This window comes from Glycine soja, chromosome 3 (assembly GCF_004193775.1).
Source record: "Glycine soja cultivar W05 chromosome 3, ASM419377v2, whole genome shotgun sequence".
Taxonomy (NCBI): Eukaryota; Viridiplantae; Streptophyta; class Magnoliopsida; order Fabales; family Fabaceae; genus Glycine; species Glycine soja.
The window spans coordinates 19,942,818-19,964,960 of record NC_041004.1 but is presented as its reverse complement, the minus strand read 5'-3'; the positions used below and the strand labels follow the sequence as shown (position 1 = coordinate 19,964,960).

The 22,143-nt window shown below is 27.5% G+C and overlaps 1 protein-coding gene across 2 annotated transcripts; it reads left to right on the top strand.

The window, feature by feature from the left end:
• The first annotated feature begins 13,050 nt into the window (after window positions 1-13,050).
• On the top strand, window positions 13,051-18,666 carry LOC114406266 (O-fucosyltransferase 19-like). Of its 2 annotated transcripts, none has more exons than XM_028368924.1 (9): window positions 13,051-13,734; window positions 13,933-14,109; window positions 15,463-15,535; window positions 15,628-15,695; window positions 15,999-16,087; window positions 16,180-16,312; window positions 16,405-16,637; window positions 17,010-17,450; window positions 17,834-18,666. In XM_028368924.1, the coding sequence occupies exons 1-9, from the start codon at window positions 13,324-13,326 to the stop codon at window positions 18,081-18,083; spliced, it is 1,875 nt and encodes a 624-aa protein (XP_028224725.1). In that variant the 5' UTR covers window positions 13,051-13,323; the 3' UTR covers window positions 18,084-18,666. The 2 variants fall into 2 exon arrangements, with proteins under 2 accessions (XP_028224725.1, XP_028224724.1); XM_028368923.1 differs by having other exon boundaries at window positions 13,052-13,734; window positions 16,974-17,450.
• The last annotated feature ends 3,477 nt before the right edge of the window (window positions 18,667-22,143 follow it).

Genomic DNA, 22,143 nt, shown 5'->3' with positions numbered 1-22,143 from the left:
TATATAATTGTATTAAATACTTATAAGAGGAGTTTTATTTCTCATAATAATTTTATGCAGATGAAGTGCTCGTTATTTCCAATGAAAAATACTTATGAGAATTACTAATTACATGAATATCACGTGAAATGTATGTCACTAGAGCGATGAAAATGAGAATTTTTACTCTCTAAGTTAGAGATTCATAACAGCAGAATAGATTAAAAATTTCCTCCCAACAGAAGAAAATTAAATTTTCACATCCTTTGTTACAAGTGTGAAAAGTATTCACAAAATTAATTTATTCTATAAATAGTTATCTTAAATTTATCTTTCTTCTTTATAATTTCATGATTAATTTTTATCTTTATAAAAAATTAATTACACATTTTATCCATCATACTTTTAAAATTTAGTAATTCGGTATATTTTTAATTTCTCATCAACTTTTTAATGAAAACTACTGACAAGGCATGTTGGTGTTGATGGACATAGTAGTGCAATAGATTGTTAACCTTGCAGTGACATTGTGTTAGAAGTCCAAAACTATAAATTATAAACAATGTCATCACATTGTAAATATCAATTAAAATGTTACATCAATAATTTCCATTAAAAGAAATTGATGATAAACAAACAATGAATGAAAATTGTGCTAAATTTTTAAGACATGAAGGTGTGGATGGTGGACCAAGTTATTAGAGATTAAAATTACACGATCATCAAATTATATTTTTTCATTTTTTATTTATAATATTCTTTCAACTAATTCACATGTCTTAGGAAAAATAGTTAATTTAGTTAATCATGTTAAATGTGTCAATTAGTTATATTATCATTTTAAAATTATCATTTTCTTATTTCAGTATCCACTTAATTGTTTTCACCCATGTTTGGAGAAAAAATAATTAAGTAAAAGTATATAAAAAAATAATTAAAACATCCAAAATTTTAAAAAATGATCTTATAAAACAGAACAAACAAATTTCTTTAAAAGGTCTTATAATTAGAGATAGAATAATTACAAACCAAAAATAGATTTAAGCCTAAGTACAATTTATATTATATATTAAACATAAAAAAAACTAATATTCCTAACTTTAAATTTACTTAAAAACCAAAAGTGTTCCCATGATAAACACTAAAAAAACAGGTAGTCCGAGAATACTTTTTAGTTGATTAATTTTTATATAAAAAATTATATTGATAGGACATGAAAATTAAACTCACATATATACATTTCATGTCGTTAATAAACAATAAAAAAATATTTTTAAAAAATATTCCTTCATACTAAAATAAGTGTCATTTAAAAAAATCTAAAAAAAAATATTATGTTAATTTGTTAATGTATAATATTAATTATTTTTTTCATTAATAATTAGGAGTACTCACAGGTTTGGATCAACCCGTGATCCAACCCAATCCAATTATATTGAGTTCAATTTTTTAAGTATTTGAGTCTAATCTAACCAAATCATATACAAGTTGGATAATATGTTCTATTTATTTAACTCAATCCAATCTTACTCAACTCATATCATATAATTAAATTTATTATTATATAAATTAATTATTAAATACAAAACACATTATTTTTAGCTCAAATAATTTATTAAATTAAACCATTCATAATTTCTTTCCTTTTTTAAGTTGTTATTTTTATCTAGATTTTGTTTATATTTTCTCATGTTAATAGAATACTTTATTTCAATATAAAATAAAAATGTCATATTATCATTAAAATTATTAATTCTTTAATCAAATATTGTCACAATTTGATCTTTTTTAGTATATTTAGTCATTGTATACTTACAAAACTTTAGGCATAAACAAATTATTATTTTTAAAAAGTTTAGTTTTTATAAAATAAAAAGTATTTTAAAATATTGAGACCCAAATAACTTAAAGCGACCCAACTCGTTTAAGATAGAGTTGGATTGGATCAAGTATGTAAAAAAAATTAGACAAACTCAACTTAACCCAAAAAAATTAGATCAGGTTAGGTAATAGGCTTAGCGACTCAATCCAACCCATGAATATCCTTAACTCAACCCATGAATGTCTTTAATGAGTTAGGATAATATTACTCTCTTTTATTTATTTAATAAGGTTAACTTATACAAAATATTTATTTATTAATTTTTTTTAATTTGTGTAAAATAACTTAAAATAATATTTATTTTGGAAAAAAAACAAATAAAAACATTAGAAAGCAAATGCTAACCAACATCTCTAACACATTGATTAAGAAACTAAAAGAAAAAAATATTTTTATTGAAATTTGCAATATTGTTACTCAAATTTTTTTGTATTCTCATTTGATTTACACAATAATTTTTTAAAAAAATTTCTTAAAGAAATTTCTTAATTAATATCTGAAGAATACTAATTAGCAAGAAAAAAAGAAGAAAAATTAAAATTAAAAATATTAATAAAAGAAAGTATATAAGAAAAATAATTTTTTGAGTTAATATTTTTATAAATTTTTTAATAATAGACTATATCTCTAATTTTATCCATAAAATTAATAATAAATAATTTTAAATTTTATTATTTATTAGAAATTAAATATATAAATAGCTATGTTAAAAAGATTCAACCCGTTTAATACAATCCTTAATCCATCCACTAAAATAATTATTTATTAAAAAATAAATATATATAACTAATTAAAAAAGAATAAATTATAATAATCACTCGTGTGATTTGCTTTTATTATACTGACTATATTTACTTCTTTGAAACTTACAACTTACAAGAAACATCCTAATTGTTGATTTTTCATTTCACTAGCTGCCATTTGATGTTTTAGATGTGAGAAATATTAGTTTGAGAGTATGACACCAGGAGTATATCATTTTTAATAATTTTTTTTGTCTAAAATGTCTTTATTCATTCCTTTCAATTTCACAATTTTTTTATGTTAAAATGGTTATCAATAAGTAAATGTGTATAAAATAGTTCACGTTAAATTTCAACAAGTTGAATCAATATTTAAAATTTAATTAAATAAATTTAAAAATATATATATAATTGAATATTAAAATGATTATGGATAAAAAAATTTATGTTACTATTTAATTATTATTTTCTTTTACCTTTATTTTTTATGAATAAATATATTTTTTTTTATTATTAAATTTAATAACAAAAGTTTCACAAAATTAATAAATGAGATTAAAAATAATAAAAGTAATAAAAGCAAACGACATCAGTAATTATTGTAATTAACTCAAAAAAAAATGGACCTCCCTTTAACACAATCCTGATCCGTCTCTACTACGTGAGAAACATTTGTATGTCTATGTCCATTGGTATTACTAAATACCAACAACATGTATCTATGACAGGCGTGAGAGACGTGTGAGTTCAGAGTCCCAAGGAAGTGCCACGCGTCCCACTGGATTTGTCTTGTTGTGTGAAAGAATGTCAGTACCTTTCTCAAAGGCCTTACTTTTTTGGGTCAATTATGGGGAGACAGGGTAGACGTAATCTCCCTATCTCACTCTAAGCGCACAACCATCGACCAACGTTCCAATTTTGCATTGCATTTCTCAAACAAAGTGCACTAAGCTGTAAACTACACCAGTTTCACAACCCATCAAGATTAAATTTTAGATAAATAATCATTTTTTTAATATATAAAATATTGATAAATTTATTTTTTTAAAAGATAAAAATTTAAATTTTAATTCTCAAAAATAAAAATAAAAATTATAATAAATTTATTCATCCATTAACTTTATTATTAATAAATTGACAAATCTATAAACGAATTTATCAACTTTACACATTTAAGGACAAAAAATAATTATTTATTTAAAATATAATTTAATCTTCATCTTCTTTCTTTTTTTAATCATTACAAATATAATATTACAATAAATACTTAAAAATAAGTGAACAATTAATAAATTATACTTATTAATCAATAATAAATATAATATTGAATAATATGCATAATTGAAAATTTTAGACCAATAAATAAATTATTTTTATTAATTAATGTTAAGTTTATTATTATGTTCGTTCTAATTTATGTTTGTTTTCTTATTTTTTAAGTAGATATTGTAATGTTATATTGTAAAGATTAAAAAGGAGAAAAAGATAAAAATTAAATTATATTTTAACTAAATAATCATTTTCGTCTATAAATATAAATAGTGCTGACAAATCTATCCCTAAATAATGAATATATTACATAGACTCTTTCATGTAAAAAAAAAATTTAACATCAATAAATTGTATTTTTTTAATTTAAGAGTAAAATTTGAATTTTATTTTTTGGGAAGACAAATTTATCAACACTCAATCTATTTAGGATTCAAAATGACAATTTGTTCTTAAATTTTATTTCTCTCTAGTTTCGTTTTTGTCGGAGAAATCAATACGGTTTCTTTCCTTATTATAAAAGATATCTAAAACATGGATTAAGGAAGAGATTTCATGTGCAGATTAAATATGTGAACATGTTTCGTGAATCAAATAAAGACAATAAAATAATATTCTCTTAACTTTGAATCGTATCGTTTTTATTAAATATGTGAATAAATTATCATTTCAGTTTTTATAATTCTGATATATTTTCATAGTATTTGAAATAAATTCTTAAAATTAAAATTTCCTTGAAGAAAGATATTCCACCAAGTATTTGATGAAATTAGAAACTGTCAAATATTTTCATCGAATTTCTTCGAAGAAAATATCCCACCAAGTAAGATCAGTTCAAATTGTTAACAAAATCGGAACTCATACTTTTGAGTTGAGAAGGGAGAGAGTTTTTATTTTATTTATTTTCCTTAATCTTTTGTGTCAGAACATGGATTGATCATAAGTATTTATTTTAAAAAAATAATAAACTTTGTGGTATAATTTATTAAAATGAAATAATTATAAAATATATATCATTTTTATACATTCAATTAAACACTTTTAATATGCAGTTTAAGTATTGTTATGAATTTTTTATTGATAAAATATGTTTTTATCTTTATGCTTTCAAAGTTTAATTAAGGACCAACAAAATGGTGAATTTAAAAATACATGGACTAAAATTAATTTTTAATGAAAGTATAAGCTCTAAAAACGTAAATTATCCCACCTTGTGTATTTCATGTATCTCTACAACTTATTGATTTCTCACTATCTATTGCAGAGATAGATCCACGTTGAACTTTGTGCGGACAGCTGATCACATTCATACAATTTTTCTTTTCTTTTCATTTTCTAATGTAATATATATGTATAATTATAAATTATTCTTATAATTTGAATATGATAAAATTATTAATTCATAATAAAATTTTAATATATACATTTTTTATAACTTAAAATGTTTGGATCCTTCACTAAATTTCGATACATCATAAAGGTCCTTTATCTTACATTTTTTAACTTATAGCATTATTTTGCGTTTTATTCGTGAAGAAAGTAGCATAAAATGCTAATAGCTTGCTAATGCTCAGTACACAAAGATCAAAATTAAGTTACCAACAAAGGTTGGTTTGTTGGTGGATAATCCATATAAGAGTTTTTTGAGTTTTGCTTGAAATCTGCTCTTTAGTGAGTCCCTAAACTCAATTTACCTAAATTTTTTATAACAAAAAAATAAAAATTAAGTTAATAAATGAATAATTATATTTTTACATATTTTTTATTCATAAGAATTGAACAAAAATTTATAAGACTCATGCATCTGCCTTAAATGCATTAATTATCAAATAAAAAAGCTACGTTATTGCTTCCAAAATTCCGAAGCAAAAGATCCGTTTTTTATTTATCAGAAAGAAAAAGATCCTATCCTATAATAATAACAGCTTTCTCATTTCTGGTAAAAAAAAAAAAACAAACACAACAAAAATTCTCATTTCTGCATGGCATGTTGATGTATTGAATATATGGTCGTACAACACCGACAAGCATGAAATAAAACGTGAGAAGATTAATCACTCGCATAAACAAACAAAAAACAAAGATTAAATCAAGCTAACACCAAACCAGACGTATCCAATGTCAATTCAAAACGATCATTTGCTAAAAATATGATATCAATATTGAGTATAAGAAATAATTACCGTACCTAAAGGGGGTATTGGGACTATTCAGAAGATAACGACACACTAAACCTCGATTTATGCCACTCATTAAAATTTAAACCGTGAGGACAAGGTCATTAAGTTACTTCTAAAATTACGTGAATTGTGTGCATTGATAGAGTCCACTTAACTATATATATCAAATTCTATCCAAAAATGGAGTTGGCACATTGCCCGTCTTTTTTCAGTTTTGTTTTTTTGTTCTTTTCTTTTAAGTTAGTGATTATGAACTTTTATTTTCATGCATGTATATCTCTACAGTTTACTTGATTTTCCATTATCGTACGTTTTTGGGTGTACATCATGAAGGACCACTAGTTATCTTACGTTTCAGCGGTGAAGAATGTACGTAATAACATAACTTTTTTTAGGAGATAACATATTAACTTGATAATGTTCAATGTATAGATTAAAATTAAGTTTGTTTTTTTATGAACCTTAAAATTAAGTCAGTTGATGAATTAGCTGAAGTTACTTCTTTCAATACAATTATTCTAAAAATATTATAATTAAAGTTACTTCTTTCAATAAATTTTCAATTATGCTTTTACTGTTTTTGGTATAAATCTATCATATATAAAAAAAACAAAGAGAATAAAGTAAAATTTTTATAATTATTTATTATTTATAAAAAAACAAAAAAATTCAAATAAAACACAACTAAATGTGTTTTTATGCTTTTAGTCCCTCAAATCTGAGAGTCTATCTTCTTTAGTCTCACAAATTCGCAAAAATAAATTTTTAGTTCATTTTGAAGTTAAAAAAATCATCATAAATTATGTATTAAAATTGCCAAAAATTAGTCAGGAGAGACTAATTAAAAAAATATTTCACGAGTTTGATGAACTAAAAAGTGCAAAATTTAATTAAGAAAATAAAAATATAACCCTAAATTTAAAGAATAAAAAATAAATATGTTTAAGTCTATTAAATAAATTACTTGTGTGTTACATATGAGTAATTTTTACGGTTTTTCATTACAATCGCCATCCTAGTGTCACTACAATTTTGGACATGAACAATTTTTTATCGTGGGTCATGGAAACCAAATTCAACCAAATGGTTCGACATCTCCCAATTGGTTATGTATCAATCCCGTATTACAATAAAAAAATCATGGTTAAATTAGTTTAATTAAGTAGAATTAGTTAAATAATTGAGGAGCGTTTATTTCACAAAATTTTGTTGGATTTTCAAAAAATATAAAAGTGAAAATATGTTTTCTTATATTTGTTTGTTAGAAGGTAATAAACAAAGATTTCAGGATATTTTCTTGAAAATGAGATTTTCATATTCATTTTGTTTTTGTATTAATTTGATTTTTATGGAAAGAGAATAAGAATGTAAATTTCTGTTTGGTAGAATCTGATTTATTATATATAAATTCTATTATACCTTCTCTACTAATATTTGTTATCCCACTAGCTACTTCTCTACTTACCTACCAATTCTATTATTGGTATAATTAACCAAAAGTATATTTTAAATATTTTTAAAAAATAGTAATATAAGATATATTTTTAAGAAAAAATAATGTAAACCAAACATATATTTTAAATATGTTTAAAATTATAAAAAAGGTTCACAATAGTTAATCAAACTCATTTTTCTCCAAACATTCATAAATGTTATTCTCATATCTAATGTTGCTAGAAATAATATTTCCAAAAATCCAAAACTTAAAACAAAAGTTCCCTAAATAATCACTTGTGATTCTATTTTACTGGAAACTTGGTATTTTTTCATGTCTTATGAATGTATTTCATCCTACACTTTATGAATTAATTAATTTTCATATTATTGTAACTACAAAATGTTTACCACTACTTACTTTCTGTGGGGTCGAATTTTGGTCATGCCCTAAAAATATATGATTCCCCCATTATCGCGCTAAATCCTGCTTCCTTCTTATTTAGTAGTATCGATCATAACCTCTTTCTTTTTGGGACATGGAGAGAATATGATCATAACTTTAATTCATAAAAAAATAAATAAATATCAAGTAATGCTCAGGAGGAGTGAGTGGGTATCTAACTTCTTCGTTTGATTGTTCCACATGCACCCTAGTTTCACTTTCAAGTCATTCCTCATTATTATAAACCAGAAATACAGTTCTGTCAATAATGTCAACGCCATTATATGCTGAATTCCTTGCCTAAAAATTTGCCCATTTCGACACACCGGATGGAGAGAATCTATCTATCTATCTACTAGCTATTATATATATATATATATATATATATATATATATATAAGTTTAAATTTATTCGATCTATACTTATAATATCACGTATCAGTCTTATATTTATTTTTTTTCTTATTAAATGTATTTAAATCAAATTTCAATTTTTTATTCAAAACAACAAATCACAATTATAACTATAGTGATATTTTTTTTACAATTTATTATAATAAATCACGATTATATATGTTTGTATTAAATGCAATTAATTAGATTTCGTTTTTCTATTTAAAATAATAAATCATGATTATAATATACAATCGATCATATTTTAACTTTTTTTATTCAAAATAATATCCCCATGTATATTTTAATTGTTATAAAAATTGTGTATATATTGAAGTTACATATATATGCAAATATATTTATAAAGTGATTATTTTTTAAAAGAAATTTTTATTGTATATTAATATTAATAACTATTGTATGTCTCGATCCATACAAAAATGTAATAGATAAATACATTAAGAAAATTATAATATACAAAAACATTATAAATTATAAAATTAATATCCATGAAAGGGTATTTAACTAGTTCCCAATAGTAATGGAAGGTGCATAATTTAATAAACAATTTTAAGATTAAGTGGTAACGTTAATTTTATATTTTCATCTGATTACATATTACTATTTGAATTACTTTAAGATAATTATTTTAACGTGTTTAATGTCTATATACTAAAAGTGTAAAATAGTTTTAGAGTGTCATCCAATCACAAATCATTATTTAAATTACCTTAAAATAATTATTTTAAAAGTTAACAAACTTATCATACATGATAGATTGTAATTCAATGATTTTTTACATTGTTGACATTAATTTCTTTAAAATAATTACCTTAAATAATTCAAACCTGATATGTGATCGAATGATAGTGTAAAATTGTTTTACACTATCAATGCATAGACATTAAACTCTTTAAAATAATTATCTTAAAGTAATTCAAACGATAATATGCGATTAGATGATTAGATGAAAGTGTAAAATCAATGTTAACACTTAATCTTAAAAATGTTTATTAAATTGTGTAGCTTCCACTATTGGGAACTAGTTAAATATCATGCGTCTTGCACGTGTATTGAACTCTTTTCTTTATTTTAAAAACTAACAAAATTATCATACATGATAAGTTGTGTGATGTCTCTGAATGTCAACTTCTTGGCAACTCACACAATGTGACACTTCACACAACTTTCTTATTAGTCAGAACCCTCCATCACTCAGAATCCTTCGTGGGTAGTTCTTTCTAAGACGTCGATATTTTGTTTTAGTTGCTTTCAGGAGTAATGATTGTCCCCATAAACGAACATGAAACCTTTCAATATGTTTTATCCTCACCCACACATTTTTTAGGAAACTTCTCAGAAAGTCACATATCTCACAGCTGCTTCAAGCTAAACACACTTAACTGTGGAGTTTTAAGTGATAAGTTACTCAAAGTATATGCATCTTGTAGGGTAGAATCATGCAGTACTAGACACGAGACAGATCTTCCAAAGAACATGATTTTTTTCGAATAAGCCAATTCATTTGAGACCCCGTGGATCCACTCTTTTTCCTATTCAAAGATCAACCTTTTGTCTCTGTGTTTTCACATCGACAATTCTTTACAGAGGAAGAGATGACAATTTTTTAGGTCATATTAGTATATGTAGTATTAATTATTTTCTTTAAGTTTTCTTTAACGGTACAATCTTATACCTCTAAATCTCTCTCTTTTCCGGTATGATTCATCGAGGTGTCATGTTGTGATTGGGTAATTTTATAAAACTTTTATACTAATTTATTTTAGTACATAATTTTTTTGTGATTAAATTAAAAAAATGTAGATAATATTTGATCTATATCACTAAAATAAAAGATTTACAAATAAAAGTAAAAATTGTGAAATAAATTTGTAAATATTTATAAAATGTTGGCTTACACATTATTTTGAAGTGCTATTTTTTAATGAATTTATTTTTATTATAAGAGGTTGCATTAATACTTATTTAAAATTTGGCGGTTACATCAAGTAAGTTTAGCTTAGTTGGTCAAAAACGTGATGCATAAGTATTATAAATCTCGTACACAGTATTTGCTTGTAAAACTACTTTTATAAAACTCTATAAAAAACTTATTTGTTCTAATAGAAATTGACCTCAATTTGCTTAATTTCAACTGCATTAATTTTTTGTAACAGAACTGCATTGGAATTAATCAAGCCCTAAGGAACTGTACCAAAAAGAATCAAGGTCAAAATAAATTATTAATTGCAAGAAAAAATTAATCAATTATTATTGTTATTTTAAAATCTCATTTAATAAGAAAGAAAGAAATCATCAATTTTTTTTTTAAAAAACCACATTTTTACCTAATTACAGAGACTGAATAATTAATTAGTTACCATAATTTTCGAAACTAATTTACTAATGTATATTTCATATCTTATAGCATCTTATTATTACAAAAAAAAAAAAACAGTCAAACCTTGACCACAAGAACAACAATTAATTAGCCAACAAGTGAATTATTCCCTCCATCTAAAAAAATAAGTGTAATTGTAATTATAAGTTTTATATGAGTTCAGAAAAAATAATAAATAAATAATAATAATTTTATAAAACTAACTTTAATATTAATATTACATTAAAAAATTAAAGTAATATTTATTATAAGTATTATTAAAAAATTAATATTATATTAACAAGTTAAATACGATATTTATTAAGTGTCTAACTCAATTACTTAAATAAGATGCGCGAATCATGATAACATATGTGAGACTATCATTAATTCCTAGAAATGAAAAAAATAATATAAAACAAGGTCATTGTAAAATCGAAAAGAAAGAAAGAAAAAACAGAGTGCAATTCAAGCATTTCAGCAACGAATGGAAAATGAAATAAATCCAAATGATAAATGAATCCGAACACGGCCGAATCACCCAACTCCGATTATGATGTAGTAGGGGTCTTAGCCTCTGTTTTCCTAATACATCATAATTTGCTTATAAAACTACTCTTATAAAACTCTATAAAAACTTATATGTTCTAATAGCAATCTCAATTTGCATAACTTCAACAGCATTAGAATTTCTTTTAATTGGAATTAATCAAGCTCATAGGAACAGTACCCAAAAAAATAAAGGTCAAAAGAAATTATTAATTACAGGGAAAAATTAATCAATTATTATTGTAATTTTAAAAACTCATTTAATTTAATAAGAAACAAAGAAATCATCAATTTTTTTAAAAAATATTTCTTACATAATTACAAAGACTGAATAATTAATTAGTTACCATAATTTTCGAAACTAATTTACTACTATATATTTCATATCTTATAGTATATTATTATTATAAAAAAAAACAGTCAAACCTTGACCACAAGAACAATAACTAATTAGACAACAAGTAAATTATTCCCTCCATCTAAAAAACAAGTGTAATTCTAATTATAAGTTTTATATGAGTTAAGAAAAAATAATAAATAAATAATAATAATTTTATAAAACTAAATTTAATATTAATATTAAATTAAAAATTAAAGTAATATTTATTATAAGTATTATTTAAAAAATTAATATTTTATTAAAAATTTAAATATAATATTTATTAAGTGTCTAACTCAATTAATTAGATAAGATGCTTGAATCATGATAAAAATCCGTGAGACTATCATTAATTCCTACAAATGAAAAAAAATAGTATAAAACAAGATAATTGTAAAATCGGAAAGAAAGAAAGAAAAAAAAAAAAGAGTGCAATTCGGTCATTTCAACGACGAATGAGAAATGAACTCAAATAAATCTAAATGACAAATGAATCCGAAAACGCAGCAGAATCACCCAACCCCAATTATGATGTACTAGGATCCGTGCCTCTCTTCCCTTGTACATCATAATTTGCTTATAAAAACTACTTTTATAAAACTCTATAAAAATTTATTTGTTCTAATAGCAATCTCAATTTGCTTAATTTCAACTGCATTAGAAGTTTTTTTTAACAGAACTGTATTGTAATTAATCAAGCTCAAAGGAACTGTACCAAAAAAAAAAAGGTCAACAGAAATAATTAATTAAAAGAACAAATTAATAAATTATTATTGTTATTTTAAAAACTCGTTTAATAAGAAAGAAAGAAATCATCAATTTAATAAAAAAACACATTTTTTTACATAATTACAAAGACTGAATAATTAATTAGTTGCCATAATTTTCTAAACTAATTTACTACTATATATTTCATATCTTATAGTATCTTATTAATTATTATTAAAAAAAAGTCAAACCTTGACCACAAAAACAAGAAGTAATTAGCCAACAAGTAAATTATTCCCTCCGTCTAAAAAACAAGTGTAATTCTAATTATAAGTTTTATGAGTTAAGAAAAATTAATAAATAAATAATAATAATTTTATAAAACTAATTTTAATATTAATATCAGATTAAAAAATTAAAATAGTATTTATTATAAATGTTATAAAAAAAATAAGTATCTAACTCAATTAGTCAAATAAGATACATAAATCATGATAAATTCCGTGAGACTATTATTAATTCTTACAAATAAAAAAATAGTATAAAACAAGATAATTGTAAAATCAGGAGAAAAAAAAAAGAGAATACAATTCAATCATTTCAGCTACGAACGAAAATTGAACTCAAATAAAATTAATCCAAATGGCAAAGGAATCCGGCCGAATGAGCCAACCCCAATTATGATGCATATAAAAGAGACATCAGAAAGAAAATCAGAGATCCCAGATTGGCACATTATTTAACGTTGCCACTCCCTTCAATTTCGGCCACCCTCAAACCTTTTCAATCCAAAAGAAAAGCCTCTCTCTGCAAAAACAACAACAGAAACATAAATCCACAAACGCTCTTTCATTAGTCATTACTCATCCATCATCATTCATTCCCCCGAATCCGCAACCCCACACAGCACAACTCCCAAAAAGAACATTAATTTTCCGTCACCTGTCCGACGTCGTTTTGGCATTCCGTTAGCGGCGCCAGCATGTCGTCCGGCGGCCCCTCCACGACCTCCTCCAACACCAGCCCAAGGGTCACCGCTGGCCCCACCACCACTCGCCGTCGCGTCGCCGACAACATCAACAACATCGTAGACGCCGAAAAACAGCAGCAACAGCAAGTCACCTCAAGCTTCTCCGATTTCTCCGAGGTCGAAACCGACGAGAATGTCCCCCACCACGCCCACGCGCATCACCACCACGTGCACCCCGTCACGCGCTTCCTCCTCCTCCGCGCGCGAACCCTCCTCTGCGTCCCCGAGTCCTTCTTCCAGCGCGTCGAGCATCTCGTCCTCTGGCTCGCCGGTTCCGTCCAGAGCCTCCGCTCCGGTAAACACGTCGGCCGGAAAATCATCGTCGCCCTCATTTTCATGCTCGTCATGTCCGTCTTCCTCAAGGTTTTCATTTCATTTCATTTCTCGCCACAAACTACTTTTTTTTCTTTGTTTTCCTATTGGAAAAAAATTAAGTCCCACATTGTTCAGTCATGATAAGGAGAGACAGCGTCACCTATGGTAAAGCTTTTGGTATTGATTTATGATCAAACCACATTCTAATAATTTATTGAAAATGTCTATTTTATTGTGTTCCTCAAGGTTTCGCTTCTCGGAACGGGCGTTGAGATGAACGGGAAGAGCTTTAAGAGCATCGAGAATGGACAATTGATATTGCAGCGGTTCAAGGAGGATTGGGTTTCGGCCCAGAGGGTTGTCTCCGAGTCCAGGACCAGAACCGAAACCTCCATGCCCAAACGCGTCCTTGAGAGGCTCACGGTAAGTCGCTCCGCAAACACGTTTTTCCTTTTATTTATTTATCAAAAAAGCGCTTTTTCTTACTTTTGGTTTTTTCTTCGTTTCCTTCTCGTGATTGATCTTGAAAATTCCTTTTTGGGCATCCTTTTTTTAACCTCTTCTTTCTGGGGTGAAAAAAAAGTATAGGGATGATGATGAATGAATAGAAAAGATTAATTTGCGGAAAAGAACGTGGAAAAGGTTAAAAAGTGTTGATTTGTTTTTCCTGGCGATTAGGTGAATAAAAATATTGTTTTCATTATAGTTATTTATTTACTTCATTGCTTTTTTAATTGCACTTTTTTTATTTTTCATTTTTATTTGCGATTTCCATCTATCGTCACTATTTTAACGTTACAATTTTTATTTATCTGTAATAAAACATTCACATGATACTTTATTATACATGATTGGTTATTTATTTATTAAGTTTTTGGTTTCCATATATATATATATATGTGCACGTAATTTTTACATTTTTGTTTCCCCACTTGAAAACTATTCATTTATACATATACATTTTAATCTATTTCAGTTTTCATCTAAAATTATAGGAATTAAGACGGTTTAGGAAAAAAAAGAGTTATAAGTGTGTATGAACGAATAAAAATTTGTTGGTGAAGGTGCATTGCGATTTGGTTAATACTTAATAGACTAATAACTTATTTTCAATCTTATTTAGAATATTGATTAATTAAAAAATTATAAGAATGGCGGAAAGTCGAGAAGCATGAACGATTTGAGTGCCAGAATGTTAGATACGAAATTGGGAATGAAAAGATTTGTTTTCGTCGTGAGGTTGAAATGTCTCACATGATTGGAATTTGAACTCATTTTGTTTCAAATGTTGACTTGTTGCATCACTTGCATTGCATGTAAACGCTGGCATGGAGACACGTGTTACTGTGTTCAATGTTTGGTACTGAGAAGTTGGCTCTGACCGTAAACACTACTAGTGTTTGATATGCATTTTGTGATTTTTCACGCGTTTCGTTTGATTTTTCTTTTTCCTTGGTGCTTTCCATGTATGTGATATAGCAACTTAAGTATCTTGAATCTAGTTCAATTGGTTGATCAAAAAATATTTTTTTGATATTTGTCTTTGATTCTCATGAAGGTTAAGTTACGTTGGTGTTGAATTGTTTTAATTAAATGTGTTTAAATAGTTTTTACTGCTAAAGTACTAAAATTGAGGATTACTTAACTAATTTTAGTTTTGGGACCATGCTTTTAATAATTTTAGATAGTTCAACATTTTCCCTTGTGGCTTTATCTTTATTTTTATTGTACTTTCTTATCATGTTTTGTTTATTTATTGGTTTTCTTTTTCAATAGACTCCAGAAATATGGATGAAGCCAAACAGTGACAAATATTACAAATGCGTTTCTCCACCCAGGAATGTAATAAGTATGTGTACAATTGCACTTGATTAGTCTCAAGTTTCTCTGTGAGTAATCAACTATTGTCTCACTTGTCATTCCGTCTTTATGTTTTTTCAGGGCCAAAACAGACAAATGGCTATCTTCTTGTTCATGCGAATGGTGGATTGAATCAAATGAGAACTGGGGTAAGATAAGATCAAATGACATATAAGATTATGTATATGAATTTCATTTCTAAGTTTCTTGAATGATATTTATGAGCTTAATGGTGATACACTTACAGTGTAAATTAATTTTATACTGATTCAATCATAAATCACTATTGATATGAATTTTAAGATAATTTTGTAAAAATCAACAAACTTACCATACTCTGTAATATGTGATTGGATGAATGTGAAATAGTCTTACACTGTTCATCTGTTAGTGGATAACCCTTTTTTCTCTATTTCTGTTTGCTAATTCCTAGAATCCTCATCGACTTGCAGATATGCGATATGGTTGCAGTGGCAAAAATAATGAATGCCACCCTTGTCCTTCCTTCTCTAGACCATGATTCATTTTGGACTGATCCAAGGTAAAGTTTCGTATTTAAATTGAATGTAACATTAATTATTAATTTCTCACGTTACCCTTTTTCCAAAATATAATATCCCTAATATATTTCAGTGACTTTAAAGATATCTTTGACTGGAGACACTTCGTGAAAGTTTTGAAAGACGACATTGAGATAGTTGAGTACTTACCGGTCCAGTATGCGTCGCTGAAACCTCTTGTGAAGGCCCCTGTTTCCTGGTCAAAGGTGTGCAGCATTAAACAATTCTATTGGACAACATTGAAACAATTATTCTGTTCTCTCTTAGTGCAATAATGGCTTATGTGCTTCATTTGCAGGCTAGTTACTACAGAGGTGAGATTCTTCCATTGTTGAAGCAACATACTGTTGTACAGTTTACTCACACAGATTCCCGGCTCGCCAACAATGGCCTTGCTTCCTCATTGCAGAAGCTGAGGTGCCGTGCCAATTACCATGCTCTCAAGTACACGGCAGAAATTGAAGAGCTTGGAAGGGTCTTGGTGAATAGGCTAAGAAACAATAAAGAACCATACATAGCCCTTCATTTAAGGTATTGTCTTGTGGACTTAAATTTCTTTGATTACTTTTATATACTGCTTTGTTTGCATAAACTTCTCCATAAGCACTTGCAGGAGAAGAAAATAAGAAGACAAAATGAATTGAGCTTCTCCCATAAACCAAAATCAACTTATCTATTTTAGCTTTTGGAGAAGTTAGATAATAGAGCTTCTTTAAAAGTTAAGTGCATAAGTTGACTTTACTTTCTGAAGTTCAATTCATTTACCTTCTTTTTTTGTTCTATAAGTGATTATAGAGAAGTTTATTCAAGCAGAACCTTTAATATGATAGTTTTTCTTATGTTATATTTTGTTTATTTGCAATATAGATATGAGAAAGACATGCTATCCTTTACTGGCTGCAGTCACAATCTCACTGCTGAGGAGGCGGAGGAACTTAGGGTTATGAGGTATGAAGTGAAGCATTGGAAGGAAAAAGAGATTGATAGTGTGGATAGAAGATTACAAGGGGGGTGCCCAATGTCACCTAGAGAGGCAGCTATTTTTCTCAAGGCCATGGGATACCCTTCCACTACAACAATCTACATTGTTGCAGGACCTATTTACGGTGGCAATAGTTTGGAAGCCTTTCAATCTGTGTTCCCTAAAGTATTTTCTCATTCTACCCTTGCAACTGAGGAGGAGCTAGAACCCTTCAAGCCATATCAAAACCGTCTCGCTGCTTTGGATTATATAGTTGCCCTTGAAAGTGATGTCTTTGTGTATACCTATGATGGAAACATGGCCAAGGCAGTGCAGGGTCATAGGAGGTTTGAAGGGTTTCAGAAAACCATCAATCCTGACAGGTTAGTTCACAGATCAGTACCTGAATTTTTAATGTCATGCTAAAAGAGAAAAGGGGGGAAAGTTGAGAACTCTCATGGTAAATAATATCTGAGAATCTAGTCTTTATCTAAATCAAATGGGATCATATGATCCATGTAACTGACATCACTTAATGGGAAATGGTTTTGTTGTTATTGTTAAGAGAGAAAAAAGACATAATACAAGATTGACAGAAAAGAACCTACACAAATAATTGTAGGATCTACTATAACTGTTTAGTCTTTCTTTCTCATAACATGACCAAAACTAAAATGGGGATCCTAATCCTTATTTTTTTGTCTTTTGGGATAATTGCTGGCATTGTACATGTTACTGATGTGTAATCTGTTTCATTGCTTTTCAGATTGAATTTTGTTAAGCTGATTGATCAACTGGACGAGGGTGCCATATCTTGGGAAGCATTCGCTTCTGAGGTTAAGAATTTGCATTCCAATAGGCTAGGCGCGCCTTATCTTAGACAAGTAGGAGAGTCACCAAGAATGGAGGAGAATTTTTATGCCAATCCCTTTCCTGGTTGTGTATGCAACAAGTCTCAGGAGCAAATCACAAGCCAGAAACTAGACCATCAGTTTGGTATTGGAGCACAAAGATAGTGTAGTGTCTTTGGTTTTGTTACATATTAGGCTAAACAGTGGAGCTTCATCATGCATTATGACATTGCCTTAAAGTTAAAGGAAGAGCTCATTGGGGTTGTGTGGTGGGAATGTGCTTCCTTGTTTTCCAGCCTGGTTGATGAGGTTGCTGAAGAATCAATGGGGCCCTTGTGGGGTTCTCATTTCATTCAAAATATGAGTTTCAGTTTAGGCACACAAAAAGGGAAAGAATAGAAGGTTGTGTATAATCAAAAGGCACACCATACATACAACAAGTTAGATTCTTTACTGGTGGGGATATTGAAATTGATAATACTACCCCTTTGGATGTGAGAGTTAAACTGTTGAAACCATTTGATTCATTGATTCTTTTTGGAGGAAGATTGCCAAACGGAGCATGTTTCCAATTTTTGGATTGAACAGTTGTTGTTGGTTGATACATAGGAATTTTGTCTATACGTTCACAATAGATGCCTTGTTTATATGTTTATATTTATGTTGTACACGTCTGCATTGAATTGCTGACGAGTGTAGAAATATTAATAATTTAGTTAATTTTATAAATATTTTTTTATTGTTTTCATTATCTTGTTTGATAAGCAAAGGAAGACCAAAGGCCTATGCCTCATTTTTTCATGGAAAAAATAGATAAAATTCTTGCTATAACAAAATGAAACGCGTGTGCCATTATCGAAGATAGCTAATGAAACTTTTTCAAGATATGCTGCTACTTTGAATTGAGAGATTTGAGTATGCTTGTAATCTAAAGAATTTTTTAGAACGCAATTCAAAATTTATGCTCAACTCTGTTTAAGTGTTAAGCTTTCTGTAGAGAGTGGAATTAGGGATCAAGTTATTCTGAGACTAAATTTTAGTAAATTTATTCTTTCCAATAACTCAAACAAATTTCATTTTTTTTTCTTTATTAACATATTAATTCAATTATTAAATTATAAAAGATCTAATTGAATAAATGAAGCCTATAATTTTTGTTGTTAAAATTCAATTGATTTGGTAAATATTGATTATAAGATTACCTACTAACAAATGTTCGATATTTCTAAAAATTTTGTGCGTGATTGTTGAGATAATATTACAAATAAAAAAATACTTGATAAAATATTGTTCTATTAGAACTTAAAAAAAAATCTCATTATTAATTCAAAAACTTTCGGTATTAATTAGAAAAAAATAAAGTAAAAATATCTTTTAATTGAATAAATAATTAGAAGAGAAAATAAGTATTGAGTTAATTTTATATGGTATGAAAATTTAAAAGACATCACAATATTTTTTTTATTAGTAGACATATATCATAATTTTTTTTATCATATTTGATATGAAATATTTATCGTCAAGCATAATGATTTAGGTTCAATTTTGGCAAATAACATTTTTTGAGGAAGACAACAAATTTTTTTTGAGAAAGACAACAAAAATTAATGTAACTAAATCTTAAATCAATGATAAATTCTAAAGTTGGTCTAAAAGATCGAACAATATTTTGGAAGCTCGTCAAGAACTAAAAGTCATAAGTACGACCAGTAGAAAAACAAAAGGATAATTGTATGCTTGTGGGAGGAGAATAAAATTAAATATTTTCTTTTAATTTATATTTTAAATATTTATCTAAATTTAATGATATTCTTTCAAGTCATTAATTAACCATTAATGTCATTACTGAACATTGACTTTGGGCTAATTTAATATATTTATTTTAATGCTCTTAAAATCGGACACGTTATTAGATCGGTTAATACCTTAATTTAAGAGTCAATGGTTAAACCGAATTTAATAAAATATTTTCTAAATATTTTAATATAATATTCTAGTAATATTGAAAAAAATAACATAATATAAATAAATTATTAATAATAAAAAATAAAATTCACTTAAAATTGTTATAAGTTATAATATATTTTTTTTAAAATCAAAATGACATAGTTTTGAAAGTTTTTTCAAAAAAAAATTTAAGAGAAATTGATTAATCCATCAATTTTTATCAATTTTCGAATAGTTCATTAATTTTGAGCCAGTTTAAGGACATAGATTTTCAAGAAGCATTGGACCGAACATATGGTTGGTTCTCGGTCAAACCGTTTGGTCTAGTCCAAGTTTCAAAATAGTGGTTTATGTTAAAAAAAATAGTAATAGTTATACTTTTAAGGGGAATTAAACATTTTCACCCTTAAGAGTATATAGTGTTGACAAATCCGTTTCTGGAAGATGAAAAAATAAAATTTAATCCCCGAAAATACAAAAAGTGAAACAAATTTTGTTGGATCGAGTGACCTCAGAATAATTAAGAAGGGGGGGTTGAATTAATTATTCCTAAACCTTTACTAATTAAAAATTTACTTTTCTAAGGCTTTTACTAAATTGTTAAGAGAATGAGGAGTAGAAGAGAAACTTAACAGAAAGTAAAAGCAGAAATTAAATGCACAGCGAAAAGTAAAAGAGTAGGAAAGAAGGAAACAAACACACAAGAGTTTTTATACTAGTTCGGCAACAACCCGTGCCTACATCCAGTCCCCAAGCGACCTGGGGTCCTTGAAATTTCTTTCAACCTTGTAAAAATCCTTTTACAAGTAAAGATCCACAAGGGATGTACCCTCCCTTGTTCTCTTTGAACCTAGTGGATATACCCTCCACTAGAACTGATCCACAAGAGATGTACCCTCTCTTGTTCTCAGTCAAACCCAAGTAGATGTATCCTCTACTTGTACCACAAAGGATGTACCCTCCAATATGTTAAGACAAAGATCTCAGGCGGTTAAACCTTTGATACTTTGTGAATGGGGATACAAAAGAATTCTCAAGCAATTAGTCCTTTGAACACTTTTGTATTAGGGAAAGGGAAGAATCAAAAGAATTCTCTGTGTCATTTTGAATTCTTTGACAAGGGAGAAGGGAGACACAAAAGAATTCAGACGGTTATTCCTTCGTTCTTTTGGAAAAGGGAGAAGAGAGACACAAAAAGAATTCAGGCGGTTAGTCCTTGGCGAATTCTTTTTGGCAAAGGGAGAAGAGAATGAAAAGATGAATAGCACAAGTTTTCAAGGTTTAGAAAACCAAAAAACTTCAGAAAGCTTTTGGTACAAAGAAGAAGAAGAAGTTCAAAGAGATTCAAGGCTTGTAAAGGATTGTATGAAATAAGTGTTCAAGATTGAATGAAAAAATGAATAAAATTGCAAAACAAAGCCTTGCTTTTATAGACTCTTCATGTCTGGTCAAGAAGACCATTTAGAAGAGTTATAACTTTAAAAAAAAAAACTTAAAACCAGTATGAAAAAGTCAAAACCTTTTGAAGAGTTACATCTTTTGATTTATTCAGAAACAGTCACTGGTAATCGATTACCAAATAAGTGTAATCGATTACACAAAGCTTTTATGTGAAAGGATGTGACTCTTCACATTTGAATTTGAATTTCAACATTCAAAGGCACTGGTAATCGATTACCAAAACATTGTAATCGATTACAGCTTTTTGAAATTAATTGGAACGTTGTAAATTCAATTTGAAAACTTTTTCAAAACAATTTTGCTACTGGTAATCGATTACAACAATCTGGTAATCGATTACCAGAGAGTAAAAACTCTTTGGTAAACATGTTTTGAGAAAAATCATGTGCTACTCAATTTTTGAGAAAAACTTTTCATACTTATCTTGATTAAGCCTTCTCTTGATTCTTGAATCTTGATCTTGATTCTTGAGATCTTGAACCTTGAATCTTGATTCTTGACTCTAAACTTTCTTCTTGAGTCTTGAATTCTTCTTGATTCTTATCTTGAACTCTTGAATTGTTCTTGATTCACTTGAGTTGTTCTTTGATTGATCTTTGATTCACTTGAGTTGTTCTTTGATTGATCTTTGAGCTTTTTGTCATCACCTTTGTCATCATCTTTTGTTATCATCAAAACACCTTTGAATCACCTTTGATTCACCATGAAGCTTTGCTTCTACAAATTTGTCTCACTATTAACTTTCGTACGTTAACATTAGAAAACTCGCCTATGTGGCACGCAAGAACTAAAATGTTCAAAATTAATGTTCGGGTTA